This window comes from Thamnophis elegans, unplaced genomic scaffold (assembly GCF_009769535.1).
Source record: "Thamnophis elegans isolate rThaEle1 unplaced genomic scaffold, rThaEle1.pri scaffold_257_arrow_ctg1, whole genome shotgun sequence".
In the NCBI taxonomy this organism is placed as follows: Eukaryota; Metazoa; Chordata; class Lepidosauria; order Squamata; family Colubridae; genus Thamnophis; species Thamnophis elegans.
The window spans coordinates 483-17,290 of NW_022473726.1; the positions used below are offsets into that span (position 1 = coordinate 483).

A 16,808-nucleotide genomic window follows, 5' to 3' on the forward strand; every position below is an offset into this window, starting at 1 on the left:
CAGCCAAGGTTGAGAAACAAGAAGACAGAAAAACCATGCTGAGGCTTCTCCGGGGACGCTATCTGGATCAGGCAGACGCTATCTGGAACGGCTTCCTCTGGGAGGCTCCCTCGGACGCTTTCTGCCCCTGGCTTCCTTCAAAGTGACCGTTTCGGTCACAAGATAAGGACATCCGAACAGGGAGGATGAGCAGGTCTCGTGGTCTGCTGGCGCCCCCTGGTGTCCCACTGCAGGACACACACCCTGCTTTGGGAAGGGCTCCTCTTGCCTGAGAATAGGCTGGAGCCCCGCCCACCTTGTGCAGCCCCGCCCCTTTCCCCAGGTAGCTCACCTGACTGCCGGCGGCCTCGGCGATAAGAGCCGCTTTTCTCCAGCTGTAAAATGGGGCAGCTCCGCCGGATTCTCTCGGGGCTGTACATGGACTCCGGAGGCTCTGAAAGAGGAGGCTCTGAGTTCGAATCCCCGCCCCACCTCAGCAGGGATGGTCCTAGGACCCCCCCGGCCCCACTTTAAGCCCAGCGACTGAATACGACCCTTCAGGAATTCTGGAGTTTCGGGTTTTGGAATGCAAATAGCTCACCCGTTTACAGGGATTCCTTGATTTACAACCGTCATAGAGCCTGCGCATCACAGTTGCAAATTGGGACGGTCATGAATCAGGTCCCCCTCCCCCCCACGGCTGACCCGATTTTCCTGGCCTTTCTTGTAACGGTCGTAAAGCAAACGCCACGGTTGTTATGCGAACCAAGGATTCATTGCGGCTTGCAGCGTTGCTAAAACTGAGGAACTCTCTTCTAGATCAGCCAGAGGAAGTATCAAGACTACATCCCCCATCATTCTTAGCCAACAAGGCTCAAGAGAATTCTGGGAATTGTAGTCTGGGGTCTTTCTGAACTCCGAAGGCTGATTGGAGGCCTCATTTTTTTTGGCTCCTCGTCTTAAAAATGAGAAAAATATCGAAGTTCCTACAGGCTCCGCTGTTAGGCCGAGTCTCCTATTGGCAGTCCTCAACTTACAACCGTTTCAAGTTACACTGAAAAAGGTGATTTAACACTATTTTTCACACTCGCAGCCGTCGCAGCATTCCCACGATTGAGCCGGAAAAAAATTTCTGTTCTGCAAAACATTCGTTAAGTAAATTTTGCCCCATTTTGCAAACTTTCTTGCCATGGTTGTTAAGTGAATCACTGCAGTTGATAAATTAGTCCCACGGCTGTTAAGTGAATCCTTCACTTTGCTTGTCAGAAGGTCGCAAAAGGGGACCACGTGACCCCGGGACGCTGCGACCGTCATAAATAGGAGCCAGTTGCCAGTTGAATTCTGACCACGGGGATGCTGCAAATGGTCGTAACTTTGAAAAACGGTCATAAGTCACATTTTTCAGTGCCATTGTAACTTTGGACGGTCACTAAATCAACTGTTGTAAGCTGAGGACTGCTTGTACCTGTCTCCGGGGTGGGGTGGGGGGCTCTCAGTAACCCTCCGTCCACCAGGTGGGTCAAGGAACTCTTGACCATCCCGGAAGGAAGACCCTGCGGAGATGCCTGTGTAACTGCTGATCCGGCCTCACCTGACTGCCGGCGGCCACGCAGGCTGGCCCTGGGCTCGTCCAGCGGAGGAGAAGGCAGGGGCCTCTTGGGGGTCTCGGGGCTGAAGACCATGTCTGGGGATCCTGGCAATCAGGGGAGAACCCGTCACTCGGAAAGCAAATAGCCAGAGACCTGTGTCCCCCCACTCCCCACGCAAGAACAGATGGCTGTAGCAACATGCTGGAAATGGGGCCGGGGGCTGGTGGACCCCCAGACTCTTACCCTGGAAGCTGTTCTCCAGCAGGACTTGCTTGGCCTGGAAAGAGAAAGAAAGAGACCATCAGGGGCAAGAATTCTGGGAGTTGAAGCCCACCTGTCTGAAAGTGGCCAAGTTAGAAAACACTTGTAGTTCTGCACTTACGACCCTCTGTGTTACGACAATGCTGAATTACGGCAGCCTCAAAGTGAGTGCTTTATGGCTAGGGAGGCCCTTCCGGCCACCGTAAAATTTCTTGCACCCCCACCAGGTGTTATCCCATTTTAAGTTCCACTTAATGACATCGCTGTACCTTGTCTGCCATGGAAACTGTTGGGGAAAAAATATATCTACCGACCCCTCGCATCCTGGACGTAAATTGTTTCAACTCCTACCCTCAAAACGATGTTCTCGGGCACTGCGCAACAAGACAACTAGACACAAGGACAGTTTTTTCCCTGAATGCCATCGCTCTGCTACACAACTAATAGCAATAACAGTTAGACTTATATACCGCTTCATAGGGCTTTCAGCCCTCTCTAAGCGGTTTACAGAGTCAGCATATCGCCCCCAACAACAATCCGGGTCCTCATTTCACCCACCTCGGAAGGACGGAAGGCTGAGTCAACCTTGAGCCGGTGAGATTTGAACAGCCGAACTGCAGTCAGCTGAAATGGCCTGCAGTACTGCACCCTAACCACTGCGCCACCTTGGCTCTGACTAATTCCTCCAACACTGTCAAACTATTTACTAAGACTGTGTTACTATTCTCCTCCTCATCCTTCCTACTAACTATCTCCTCCCACTTAGGACTCCAACCTCGTTGCTCCTATCTTTACAATTGATATGGCTTTATTTAGTTTCCTAGTATGATTTGATGGCTTAGTTAGCATCTGTGACTACCACTAAGAGCTGCATCTTATGATTCCTGATGGATGTATTTTCTTGATGCACACAGAGCTTTTGCACCAAAGACAAATCCCTTGTGTATCCAGTCACACTTGGCCAAGAAATGTTTAAATGTTTAATAAATTTATATGCCACCCAATCCCGAAGGACTCCGGGCGGCTTACATAAAAACAATTTTAAAAAAACACAAAAAGTTTAAAAAGTAGAAGACAAGGCAAGTTTAAAAAGACACAACATGCACTCAACCTCAGTGGGGCTGGACCTCGTTCAAGAGATCAACAGCCCCAGGCCTGCCGGAAAAGCCAGATCTTAATAGACTTCTTAATAGAAAGAATCCTATTCTATTCTATTCTATTCTATATTCTATTCCATTCCATTTTTTATTCTATTCTCTATTCTACTCTATATTTTCTCTATGCTATGCTCCATATTCTATGCTCTTTATATTCTATATTCTATTCTATATTCTATTCTATTCCATTCCATTTTTTATTCTATTCTCTATTCTACTCTATATTTTCTCTATGCTATGCTCCATATTCTACGCTCTTTATATTCTATATTCTATATTCTATTCCATTCCATTTTTTATTCTATTCTCTATTCTACTCTATATTTTCTCTATGCTATGCTCCATATTCTATGCTCTTTATATTCTATATTCTATATTCTATATTCTATATTCTATATTCTATATTCTATATTCTATATTCTATATTCTATATTCTATATTCTATATTCTATATTCTATATTCTATATTCTATATTCTATATTCTATATTCTATATTCTATATTCTATATTCTATTCCATTCCATTTTTTATTCTATTCTCTATTCTACTCTATATTTTCTCTATGCTATGCTCCATATTCTATGCTCTTTATATTCTATTCTATTCTATATTCTATTCTATTCTATTCTATTCCCTAGGGGTCCCCAACCGTGGCAACTTTAAGCCTGGAGGACTTCAACTCCCAGAAGGCAAAGCTGGCTGGGGAATTCTGGGAGTTGACAAGGTTGGAGACCCCTTGTTATAAACGCCACGGCTTACATCCAGATTTCCAAATCCAAATAGTGGTCGTAATTCGAGGACTACCCGTCTAGGCTTCCCCCTTCCATTAAGAGCCCAAGTTCAGGAAAACCCCAGCCGGCTGCTGCCCCCTCCCTCCCCCCCCCCCACAAAGCCCCCTCCCCCTTTACCTTCTGGGGAATGGATGCCGGGTGATTTTCCACAATCAAACGTTTCAGGTAATGAATCCAAAGCCGCTTCTCTTCCTGGTTCTTCACCTGCGACAGCGGAGCAAGGAAGGTGTGTGGAGGCCGTTTCTACAGCCCGGGAATCCAGAAATCCATTTACAGGCAATTCCTCGCCTTACAACGATGCGTTTAAGGGCCATTCGAAGCCACAACAGCACCCAAGAAAGGGACCTAGGGCCATTTTTCACACACCTGGCCGTCGCAGCATCTCCCACAGTGGCGTGATCGCAGTTTGGAAGCTCGGCAACTGGCATGTACTTATGACAGTTGCAGGCTCAGGGGACTTGGGACCTTCTGAGACGCGAAATCAAGGGGGATCCAGTGTTCTGACCGAAGAGGCAGATTCCTGGTCCCGATGAAACCCCTTTTATTAAAGGAATGCGAATCCCTCTCATTCCCATTCAGCCAAGGCCTGGCACACAGTCTTTCAAAGGAGTATTTAGGACCACAGACCTTATCTGTCCTGGGAAGCTGCCATGCAAATATTTCCCAAGTGAGGCGCTGTGCAAGGAAAGGCTGGGCACAGAGTCCCTGGGATTCACGGACAGATCTCCACACTCCTGAAACGGATCTAACAACCGAACGGACGAGCTGTTTCCTGCAAAAACCCCTCCTCTTTCGCTCCTTATTATAGCAACAGCAGTTAGACTTATATACCGCTTCCTAGGGCTTTCAGCCCTCTCTAAGCGGTTTACAGAGTCAGCATATCGCCCCCAACAACAATCCGGGTCCTCATTTCACCCACCTCGGAAGGATGGAAGGCTGAGTCAACCCTGAGCCGGTGAGATTTGAACAGCCGAACTGCAGTCAGCTGAAGTGGCCTGCAGTGCTGCATTTAACCACTGCGCCACATATCGGCTCATATTTCCTATGGGAGGGGCCATTCACTGTCCACCTGTGGCTTTACTCCCATGTCTCCCCTGATTTCTGAGCTGTTCCTTTCTTCTGGCAGCTCTGTGCGTGCGCACACTGGGAACAGGCTCCAGCTGTTCCTCTGCCTCACTGCTGTCTAGCTCCGAAGGCAGCTGAGAACTGCCAGACGGCCTCGGCCCCCTCTCTGCCTCCGACTCACAGCCCTCGTCCGAGCCTTCCCCAGCCTCCAGGACTGGCCCCTGCCCCTCCCCAGCCTCCTCACTGTCCGACGGCTCCCAGGTCCAACAGCCACACTTCACAACTCAAGTGATTAACATAACAGCTGCAGGGATTCACTTAACAACACTGGCGAGAAAGGTCGTAAAACGGGGCGAAATGCACTTAACAACCACCTTGCTTAGCAACGAGGACCAGTTGCAGTTGTAAGTCAAGGACTGCCTATAAATCGACAATTGGCGGTTGAACAAACTTCAAATGTTTTGAGAACCTTGCTTGGCCGATGAGGGGCTGAGGGCCGGCAGCTACAGTTCTTCCCCCCAAAGATATATATATATATGGGAATCTACCCAGGATTAACGTGGATCGGGTGATCCGCAACAGGCAGCCCAGGGTTCCGTCTAAGCAGGAAACGTTTGCAAAGCCTTTGCGGAAGGGATTGTAAAAGGGTGGGAATAAAACCCCTTTAAGGCTCAGGCTCAAGATTAGGATTAAGACGATGGGATCGAGGGCAGCAGAGTGGCTTCCTGGGATCTGCCGGCTTTCCCAGGGTAATCCAGACAGGAAACCCATCCAGGGGAGCGGCTTGTAAAACTACCTGAAGAGAACCTTGCAAGGCTGAAATTACGAGTCTCCTGGGCAGCCTGAGAAACTAAGGAGGGTCCGTTATGAGCTTTTTTCCTCCACCGTTATGCAGCCGAGGGCCGAGTCCCCCCCTTATCCGTCCATTCCTAATCAGACACCCGCATACCCTCGATGTCTCCCCCCCCCCCAGTTATGGGACCTGCAGCTGCCAACGAGGGAACATCCGAATCGTCCCCACTCTCTGATTTCCCAGGAAGAAAGGCCTTCTACCCCCCCCCCCCCATTTCACTGAGATCTGAGCTCAGACCCTTCCCCAAATCGCTTTCCAGGGGCCACCGTCTCCTAGAGGCCTCACAGAAGTCCTGGATCGGCTGCTGTGGGCGCCGGGCGTCTCACCTGGATCGTGTGCTGCTGTTTAGGAATGGAGAGGTCCGAGATTTTGAAGCTCAGGGGGTCCTTGGTGTTCTCCTGCAGCGCCAGGTTGCAGCACTGCAAAGCCAGAGGGGAACATCACTGGAAACGAGCCCCCCCCCCACCCTCTCCAAAGTCCAACTCAGCCTCACGGACTTTAATCTGGGTGGACTACAACTCCCAGAACTCCCCAGGTGGCATGCAACTTTAATCTGGGTGGACTACAACTCCCAGAACTCCCCAGGTGGCATGCAACTTTAATCTGGGTGGACTATAACTCCCAGAATTCCCCAGGCGGCATGCAACTTTAATCTGGGTGGACTACAACTCCCAGAATTCCCCAGGCGGCATGCAACTTTAATCTGGGTGGACTAGAACTCCCAGAACTCCCCAGGCGGCATGCAACTTTAATCTGGGTGGACTACAACTCCCAGAATTCCCCAGGTGGCATGCAACTTTAATCTGGGTGGACTACAACTCCCAGAACTCCCCAGGCGGCATGCAACTTTAATCTGGGTGGACTATAACTCCCAGAATTCCCCAGGCGGCATGCAACTTTAATCTGGGTGGACTAGAACTCCCAGAACTCCCCAGGCGGCATGCAAATTTAATCTGGGTGGACTATAACTCCCAGAACTCCCCAGGCGGCATGCAAATTTAACATGGGTAATCTACAACTCCCAGAACTCCCCAGGCGGGATGCCCAGGTCGAGAAGCCCCGATCTAACTGGTCCCAATCCTCCCTCCCCCCAGACTCCCCCTTACGAAGATGTGGCTCTTGTAGAGGAGGGTCTCCCCGCGCCGCTTGGCAATGAGGAGGACCTTGCTGAGCAGGAAGAAGACCCTTTCCTTGCGGGCTCGTGGCACCCGGAACTGACCCTCCAGGATCAGCTCCCCAAAGGCGCCCAGCTCCGGACCAGTCCATCCGGCCAGCAGACCCTGGATCTCCTAGGAAGGGGAGGGGGAGAGAGGTCAGCGTACGAAGAGGGGAGGGGGAGCCCCTTGGGTCACTGGAGGAGACCTCATGGATGGGTCCCTGCCGCCTGTTGATCGGTAAGTGGCTTCCTTGCACAGGGAAAATACCCTTCCTTCCAGCACTGATGAGGTCACCTAGCTGGGCCATGAAACGTCTGCCAGAAAACCACCAAGCTCAGAGAGACCCCAGGACCCCACAAAGGCAGGAACTGCCCTTCCAGGAGTCCTGACTTCTGAATCCCGGAGTCTCCTCCCTCCCGGCAGGTGGGCAGGTGCCTTCGGGAAGGCCGTTAAAACCTGGCTCTTCCGGCAGGCCTGGGGCTGTTGACCTTATTGAAAGGTCCGGCCCCGACTAGAACAAATGCGTGTTGTGAATTTTAAATTTATTTTTTATTTTTATTTTTCCCTTTTTCTTTCGCTTTGTAAGCCGCCCAGAGTCCTGCGGGATTGGGCGGCTTATACATTTAATAAATAATAAATAATAATAATAATAAAGCAGCCTAGGAGGGGGGTAGGAAGGAGGGAGGGAAGGAGGGAGGGAAGCAAGGAGGGAAGGAAGGAGAGAAGGAGAGAAGGAAGGAGGGAAGGAAGGAGAGAAGGAGAGAAGAAAGGAGGGAAGGAAGGAGAGAAGAAAGGAGGGAAGGAAGGAGGGAAGGAAGGAGAGAAGAAAGGAGGGGACGAAGGAGGGAAGGAAGGAGAGAAGGAAGGAGAGAAGAAAGGAGGGAAGGAAGGAGGGAAGGAAGGAGAGAAGAAAGGAGGGAAGGAAGGAGGGAAGGAAGGAGAGAAGGAGAGAAGAAAGGAGGGAAGGAAGGAGGGAAGGAAGGAGAGAAGGAAGGAGGGAAGGAAGGAGGGAAGGAAGGAGGGAACGTAGGAGAGAAGGAAGGGGGGATGGAAGGAGGAAAGGAAGGGGGAAAGGAAGGAGAGAAGGAGAAGAGAAAGGAGGGAAGGAAGGAAGAAGGAGAGAAGGAGGGAAGGGGAAGGAGGGAGGGAAGGAATGGGAGTAGGAGAGAAGAAACGAGGGAAGGAAAGAGGGAGGGAAGGAAGAAGTAAGACCGTTGTAAGATAAGATGGATCTATGGGATGTTAAAAAAGCAATCTTCAAGTATATTGTCAACAGTAGGGAAAAATGGTTATAAATACATATTATTAATAACAGTTATGAGATTATATAATTGTGAATGTATATATGAAATTGATAAAATTAAAATAAAAAAAAGAATTTTAAATTTTTATTTTTTATTTTTCTTTTTTCCTTTTTCCTTTTGCTTTGTAAGCCACCCAGAGTCCTGCGGGATTGGGCGGCCTATAAATTTAATAAATAATAAATAATAATAATAATAATAAAGCAGGCCAGAGGAGCTGCCCCTTCCCAGACCCCAAAGGACGAACCCCCTTCCCTCCGGACCTGCAGCCGGCTGGCGTGCTCCTGCTTCCGCTTCATGTCGTTGATGTACCAAGCCACAGCCGTCATGGTGATGCTGGCCTCTTCCACCGAGTCGTAGCCGGGGCTGCTCTTGTCGTAATGCTTGGCCAGTTCCTGCAGGGGAAAAACACCCAAGGATGGTTTCCGGTTAAGAGAGTTAAATCCCGCGTCCAACCGGCTTTCTGCACAGGGCCTCCTTTCTGGCTTAGAAGCACCTCTGGGTCAGAGATGGGTTGTTCCCAGTTCGGCTCCGTCCAGCTGATCCGGTGGTGGTCATCTGGCAGAACCGGCAGCAACCCAGGCTGGCCACGCCCCCCAAACGCTTCCCTTCCGGTCTCCGTTGCCATTGCATCTTGTTGATTAGCTTTTAAGAGCCAAGGTGGCGCAGTGGTTAAATGCAGCACTGCAGGCTACTTCAGCTGACTGCAGTTCAGCAGTTCGGCTGTTCAAATCTCACCGGCTCAGGGTTGACTCAGCCTTCCATCCTTCCGAGGTGGGTAAAATGAGGACCTGGATTGTTGTTGGGGGCAATATGCTGACTCTGTAAACCGCTTAGAGAGGGCTGAAAGCCCTATGAAGCGGAATATAAGTCTAACTGCTATTTCTATTGCTAAATACAGCACTGCAGGCTACTTCAGCTGACTGCAGTTCTGCAGTTCAGCGGTTCAAATCTCACCGGCTCAGGGTTGACTCAGCCTTCCATCCTTCCGAGGTGGGTGAAATGAGGACCCAGACTGTGGGGGCGATATGCTGACTCTGTAAACCGCTTAGAGAGGGCTGAAAGCCCTATGAAGCGGTATAGAAGTCTAACTATTGCTATTGCTTTCAATGGTCTTCACACATGCGCACAACCATTAACAGCAAACTGCGGAGGCGCAACGAACACAAAACGTGTGCGCGAGCAACCCGGCACCGTGTCACGTAGGAACCGCACCCTTCTCTGGATGACTTGCAGTGCAATAGATAAATCATAGTTCCCCTCTTGGTAAGAGGAGAAGCACATAAATGTAAGAAATAAATAAATACATAGATTATGTAAATAGAAGAGAATTCAAAATGAACAAGAATCTGATCAGGGTTTGCCCTCTTGTGTTTTTATACAGCAGCTTTGCCCTCCAAGGATCGGTGTAGGTTTTCTCCATGATTCTTGCTTAGGATGTTGTTTTCTGATGGATTGTTTGTCTGGTGTTAATCCCTGCTTACCTGGGCAAAGGCTGCGTAGACTGCAAGGCAAGATACTGTATAGATACAGAAAGCAAACCCCTTCCTCGGAAAAACTGATGATATTACCTAGTTGGGTCATGAAATGTCTTCAAGAAAACCAAGCAAGCTCGGAGACCCCTAGAGATCCCACTCTCCTCCTCCTCCTCCTCCTCCTCCTCCTCCTCCTCCTCCTCCTCTCCGTTCTAGCACTGATGACGTTACCTAGTTTGGTAATGAAAGGTCTGCAAGAAAACCACCAAGCTCAGAATGCCCCAAGGACCCCACAGTCCTCCTCCTCCTCCTCCTCCCCCCTCCTCCTCCTCCTCCTCCTCTCCGTTCTAGCACTGATGACGTTACCTAGTTTGGTAATGTAAGGTCTGCAAGAAAACCACCAAGCTCAGAATGCCCCAAGGACCCCACAGTCCTCCTCCTCCTCTTCTCCACACATCCCACTCCCTCTCGAGCACTGATGAGGTTACCTAGTTGGGTAGTGAAACGTCTGCAAGAAAACAGCCGAGCTCAGAGACCTCCAAGGACCCTGAAGTGGCGCCACTAACCTGCAGCAGCAGATGGTACTTCAGAATCCGCTGGACCGGCTTGAGAAGGTACGTCTCCAGGGGCAGCGAGTGCGAGAGAGTGGCCTGCCTCTCCCGGAAGAACTTTGCCAGGGATTCATCCTCCATGCACTGCCGGAGCACCGAGACGGAGCTTGCCATGGGGAGAGGAGAGGAAGAAGGAAGGAAGGAAGGAAGGAAGGGGAGAAGCTGAGATTTATAACTTTGCCTAGCTGGCTGGGGCATTCTGGGAGTTGTAGTCCAGGCATTATAAAACGAGGAAGGTTGAGAAACACTGCTGGAGGGACTAGACTTACAGAGGTCTCCAAACTTGGCAACTTTTAAGACCTGAGGACTTCAACTCCCAAAATCCCCCAGCCAGCGGGACTGAATGAGGAATTCTGGGAGTTGAAGTCCTCACGTCTTAAAGTGGCAGAGTTTGGAGACTCTCTGGACTGGGTGGGTGGGTGGGTGGAACCGACCCAGATTGTGCTGAAAACCGCCCAGGGAAGCAGGAGATTCAGGCTTTACTGATTTGCGAGGGACTGTGGACTTACTTGGGGTAGTTCATGCAGTACAAAGTGTAGATATCGAATTCTTCGCTCTGCAAAATGGAATGGAACAGCATCAAATGTATTGCAGCGCACAATGAGAAGGCGATTTCTCTGCTTGCTAGAGAATAGAAGAGTAGAGTTGGAAGGGACCTTGGAGGCCTTCTAGTCCAACCCCCTGCCTAGGCAGGAGAACCTATATCGTTCCAGACAAATGGCCATCCAACATCTTCTTAAAGACTTCCAGTGTTGGGGCTTTCACAACGTCTGGAGGCAACTTCTGTTCCACTGATTAATTGTTCTAACTGTCAGGAAATTTCTTCTCATTTCTAAGTTGCTTCTCTCCTTGATTAGTTTCCACCCATTGCTTCTCGTTCTACCCTCAGGTGCCTTGGAGAATAGCTTGATTCCCTCTTCTTTGGGGCAACCGCTGAGATATTGGAAGACTGCTATCCTGTCTCCCCTGGTGCTTCTCTTCGTTAGACTATACTAAATTAGACTACAACAGAACTGGAAAGGACCTTGGAGGTCTTCTAGTCCAGCCCCCTGCTCAAGCAGGAGAACTTATACCATTTCAGATAAGTGACTGTCTAGTCTCTTCTTAAAAACCTTCAGTGATGGAGTGCCTATGATTTCTGGAGGCAACTTGTTCCACTGGTTAATTGTTCTCACTGTCAGGAAATTTCTCCTTAGTTCTAAGTTGCTTCTCTCCTTGATTAGTTTCCATCCATTGCTTCTTGTTCTACCCCAGTGTTTCTCAACCTTGGCGACTTTTAAGTCCTATAGACTTCAACTTCCAGAATCCCCCAGCCAGCACAGCTGGCTGGGGAATTCTGGGAGTTGAAGTCCATAGGACTTAAAGTCGCCAAGGTTGAGAAACACTGTTCTACCCTCAGCTGCCTTGGAGAATAGCTTGACTCCCTCTTCTTTGGGGCAACCCCTGAGATATCGGAAGGCTGCTATCATGTCTCCCCTAGGGGAGAAGTAGTAGTAGTAGTAGTAGTAGTACTACTACTAGTAGTAGTAGTAGTAGTAGTGGTGGTCAGGCACTTACCCTTTGGACAAAGCAGTGTGCAATTGCGTGGGCACTGGGGGTCCTCTCCAGATCCTCCAGGAGCTCACTGTCCCAGGAGAGAAAAGAAGGGAAAGGGGGCATAAAGGAGGAGATTTGCCACAGGTTGAGCCCCCCCACCCTTCCTGAAGGCGCCTTCGGCCTCGCCTGCAACCAGCCCTGCTGATTCAGCCAAGGGGACCAGCCGAGCGTTTCTGAATCCCTTGCAAACACAAGGGGGGGTGTCTCTGGGCTGAAGGATTAATGGGAAGGGGCTTCGGTGGAGGGGAAGGGACCCCCCAAACCAGCTCCGTCCCTCCCCTTCCCCTGCGGGTCCCATCGGTTGGTGCCTCCCCACCAAAAGCCTCCCAGGTGGGAAGTCCGGAGCATCGATGGAGCTCTTGGCCACCGGCCAGGTTTTAAAAGGCGGAAAATCAGCAGGAGGCAGAAAAAAGGAGAGAGGGGCTGCGCAGGGGGGGGGTAGGGGGGGCTAAAAATAAACCAAGGAGCTGGCGAGGAGCCAGAAAGTCTCATTGGGGAACCTTCTGTCTGCTCCCTTACCTGACTCCCCCTCTCCCCATTTTAAATAGAGAGTCTGCCCCCACCCCTTCAGATCACCGGAGTCTGAGCCCCTTTCCTGCTGCTCTAACACCCCCCCCCCAGCTTCCTTCTGCGTCCTTCCCAGCCTCCATCTCCCCCCCACACCATCTTCCCCACCTCCTGCTCCCCCTTTTCAGCCCCTCAATCCCCCCACCCCCTGTCCTGCTCAAATTACAGGCTCAGCGAATGCCAAGTTGACAAAATCTCCCCCCCCATCCCCCCCAGTCGTGCTCTCCTGCTTCACCGCTGCAAAAGCAGGTGACGGATCAGATCAGCCGGCTGAGAAAATGAACTCAGGGCAAAACACCCCAGTTATGGGTGGGCTACATCTCCTGGCTCCAGTTTGATCTGTAGACTTTCTTTCTTTCTTTCCTTTCTCTTCCTCCCTTCCTTCTTTTCTTTCTTTCTCTTTCTTCCTCCCTTCTTCTTTCTTTATTTCCTTCCTTCCTCCCTACCTCCCTTTTCTTTCTTTCTTTCTTTCTTTCCTTCCTTCCTCCCTACCTCCTTTTTTCTTTCTTTCTTTCTTTCTTTCCTTTCTTCCTCCCTTCCTTCTTTTCTCTTTCTCTTTCTTCCTCCCTTCTTTATTTCTTTCCTTCCTCCCTACCTCCCTTTTCTTTCTTTCTTTCTTTTTCTTTCCTTCCTTCCTTCCTCCCTACCTCCCTTTTCTTTCTTCTTTCTTTCTTTCTTTCTTTCTTTCTCTTTCTTTCCTTCCTTCCTCCCTACCTCCCTTTTCTTTCTTTCTTTCTTTCTTTCTTTCTTCCCTTCTTTCTTTCTTTTCTTTCTCCTCCCTCCCCTTCCTTGGAGAGGAAGGTGCTGTTTCAGAGTCGGGCACCAGCCCTGCCTTCAAGTCAGGGAGTGCATTTCCATGAAGGGGAAAAGCAAGATGCTGAAGCAAGGAAACTCGAGATCTTCCGCAGAGGCAGGAGGAGGGAGGAAGGGGAATTAAACACACCATCCTCAGGCAGGGAGGGAGGGAGGGGGGTAGGGGGGTAGGAGGGGGACTCTGGATTCGGTATTCCTCTCCCATTTATTCTTCTTGCAAGAACAGTGTTTCTCAACCTTGGGGACTTGAAGTCCTGTGGACTTCAACTCCCAGAATCCCCCAGCCAGCACAACTGTTCTTGCAAGAATACAACTGGGAAAGAAAAAGTGTTGGAGAATTAACTCCGGATGGGTTCCCTGGCTCAGAGAACCCCACGGTGGGAGGGAAGAAGCTGGGGATAACTGGAAGGGGTTTTTCAATGTCTTCCAAGGCCATTCAACCGGTTCTGTCTTTTGGGGAAAAACAGCCGCCATGGTGGGGACTTGGGTTCCCAGGTTTCGGACGAGGCTGGCATCACAGGCGCCTGGCACGCCAAGCCGCCACGCTTCTTGTAACCTCAAGGCTTCCTTTGGAAACCTTCTGGCAGGGAAAAATTATTTCTCTTGTTGGAAGGAATTATTTTTCTTCTAGGCCACAGAATTTATTTCTCCTCTTGGCTACAAAAACCCCGTCGATCGCCTTTTTCTACTCCAGGTGACTCAGGACCACAAAGCCTTCTAAGAAAAGAATTTCACGATGACTCTCCCTGGGAGCCAGACGTCCGTCTTCCCCCCCCCCCCCTCTCCATCCCAGAAAAGTCTTGGCGCTTGTCCTAAGCCGATTCCCATGGCCATAAATCCCCCAGAAGTTATTAGGTTGACTTATTCGAGATCCCGTTTTATGAGACATTGTCTTAAAATGTTTATGCGCAGCTCCTTCCTTGCTGGATTCCAGGCCATTTCACCAAAAATCAAAAGCAGAAGAAAAGTTTGCTGAGTTCAGGGCCACCAGGAAAAAAATAAACCGAAAAGGAAAACAAGGAGGCTGCCAGGAACTCAGATGAGATCCTGGTGGGATATTAAAAAACTTAAGAGGAGGGGTGAGGAGGAGGGGGATTGTCTGGCGGGCAAAGGAAAATAAGATTGGGGCCAGGCCATTCCTCCTTCAGCCCAGGAAAATCATCATAAACATTTCATATAGTTTTATTTTTTAATACAGGCAAGTCTCGACTTTCAACAGTTCGGTTTGAAGACACAACAGCCCTGGAAAAAAAATATTAATGACCACTTTTTCACACTTACAACTATTGCAGCATCCCACTGGTCAAGGGATCAAAATGTGGACCAGAAGTGGGTTCCTACCAGTTCGGATCAGTTCAGCCGAGTACGTGGTACCTTGGCCTGCCCTGTCCCGCACAACCGCTTCTATCAGCGGTGCCGCCATCTTGATTCTGCATTTGCAGAACAATATTTATGGCAAAAAAATATTTTTTTTCTCCTTTTCTAACATTCTGCGCATGGGCAGGCCTTTTTAGGTGCAAATGCTCATGTGTGCGGAGCACACAAATTTTTTTGCACGCTGAACCGGCATTAATCCTGGTAGCCGATAGCAACCCACTCTTGATGTCGGCAACTGGCATGTACATCCCCTGTTTTCCCTGAAAATAAGACCTCCCCGGATAATAAGGAGCCGAGATGGCGTAGTGGTTAAATGCAGCACTGCAGGCCACTTCAGCTGACTGCAGTTCTGCAGTTCAGCAGTTCTAATCTCACCGGCTCAAGGTTGACTCAGCCTTCCATCCTTCCGAGGTGGGTGAAATGAGGACCCAGACTGTGGGGACGATATGCTGACTCTGTAAACCGCTTAGAGAGGGCTGAAAGCCCTATGAAGCGGTATATAAGTCTAACTGCTATTGCTTGAAGAGCCCGAGGTGGCGCAGTGGTTAGGGTGCAGCACTGCAGGCCATTTCAGCTGACTGCAGTTCTGCAGTTCGGCTGTTTAAATCTCACCGGCTCAGGGTTGACTCAGCCTTCCATCCTTCCGAGGTGGGTGAAATGAGGACCCTGATTGTTGTTGGGGGCAATAATGCTGACTCTGTAAACCGCTTAGAGAGGGCTGAAAGCCCTATGAAGCGGTATATAAGTCTAACTGCTATTGCTATTGTTATAATAAGCCCAATTGGGCTTTTGAGTGCATGCACTAAAATAAGCCCTTCTGGAAAATATTGCAACACAGCAGCCGCCGTGAGGTGACCACGCTCTCCGCCTCCTCCTGCACCTCCAAAATAATAAGACCTCCCCGAAAATAAGGCCGAGCGCTTATTTATTTTGGGGGTCAAAAGAAAATAAGACCCTGCCTAATTTGGGGGGAAACAGAGTATGATGGTGGCAGTGTCCCAGGGGGAGCATGGCATCTTCTTTTGTGACCTTCCTAACCCCAACCCTTCCGACAAGCAAAACCAATGGGGAAGCCAGGTTCACTTAATGACCGTGTTACTAAATTAAGTGCAAAGTGCCAATGCAAGTGGTTCACTTAACAACGGTGGAAGATTGTCAAATGGGGCCAAATTCATTTAACAATTGTCTCGCTTAGCAACAGGCGTTTGGGGTACAATTGTGGTCATAAGTTGAGGACTACCTGTACTGTAAGCTGCCCAGAGTTATCCTGCGGTGAGATGGGTTGTCCAATGAATTGGATAAATAAACAAACATCCATGCGTTTGGCCCCGCCCTGAACTCCAAGACCGGCTGACCCCTCCCCAGCCTGAGCCAAGCGAGGCCCCACTGCACCTGTTGACACCTGTCTCACCTGTTGAACTCATAGATGTCCTCGATGTTGCAAAACAAAGCGCCGACTTGTTCCGGTTTCAGAGACACCTGTCCGCAGTCGATAATGCAGCCCAGGTAATCCTGTGCAGGAAGAAAAGAGAGGGGGAGGGCATCAGACAACCTATGCCAAGACCCTTAGCTGGTCTGGGAGAGAAGGCAGGTGCACAGACAGACAGACAGGCAGACAGGCACGCACAGAGGCTGGGTTGCTGAATGGGAGGAGTGGGAGCCGCTGGAACAGCACAGCTTTTGTAATCTGTTCTTTCTCCTCCCCCCCCCCTCAGCTTGGCCCACCTTGCAGGGCTGTTGCAAAGCCAGGCAAAGAATTATGCCATTTGAGTCCAGTGCTGCTCAATAGCAATAGCAGTTAGACTTATATAACACTTCCTAGGGCTTTCAGCCCTCTCTAAGCGGTTTACAGAGTCAGCATATCGCCCCCAACAACAATCCGGGTCCTCATTTCACCCACCTCGGAAGGATGGAAGGCTGAGTCAACCTTGAGCCGGTGAGATTAGAACCGCTGAACTGCAGATAACAGTCAGCTGAAGTGGCCCGCAGTGCTGCACCCTAACCACTGTGCCACCTCGGCTCTCAACCCTGGTATCTTTAAGGCGGGCGAGCGTCAACTCCCAGGATCTCAATTTCCAGGAACTGAGCCATTGCCGGCGATCCGGGAGAGGATGTGGCTGCTTTAACGAGTCGAAGTCAGGAGTCGCATGCTTGTATGCCCCAAAGCTCCTTTGTGAGCCCCCAAGTTCTCCTCCTGCCCTCCCTCGTACCCCCA

At 50.1% G+C, this 16,808-nt stretch overlaps 1 protein-coding gene across 1 annotated transcript in view; it reads right to left on the bottom strand.

Moving 5' to 3' along the window:
* Window positions 1-268: 268 nt before the first annotated feature.
* The window catches only part of LOC116523403 (pleckstrin homology domain-containing family G member 2-like), a gene marked incomplete at its 3' end in the record, with an annotated part of 33,039 nt that continues 16,499 nt past the window's right edge, over window positions 269-16,808 (bottom strand). The window contains exons 4-14 of the mRNA XM_032238505.1: window positions 16,005-16,105; window positions 11,798-11,864; window positions 10,750-10,796; window positions 10,196-10,346; window positions 8,418-8,549; window positions 6,803-6,985; window positions 6,023-6,115; window positions 3,896-3,982; window positions 1,812-1,845; window positions 1,571-1,672; window positions 269-433 (exon numbers count right to left, since the gene is read on the bottom strand). Coding sequence (XP_032094396.1) covers window positions 269-433; window positions 1,571-1,672; window positions 1,812-1,845; window positions 3,896-3,982; window positions 6,023-6,115; window positions 6,803-6,985; window positions 8,418-8,549; window positions 10,196-10,346; window positions 10,750-10,796; window positions 11,798-11,864; window positions 16,005-16,105 — 1,162 coding nt within the window. The remainder of the gene's footprint in view (window positions 434-1,570; window positions 1,673-1,811; window positions 1,846-3,895; window positions 3,983-6,022; window positions 6,116-6,802; window positions 6,986-8,417; window positions 8,550-10,195; window positions 10,347-10,749; window positions 10,797-11,797; window positions 11,865-16,004; window positions 16,106-16,808) is intronic.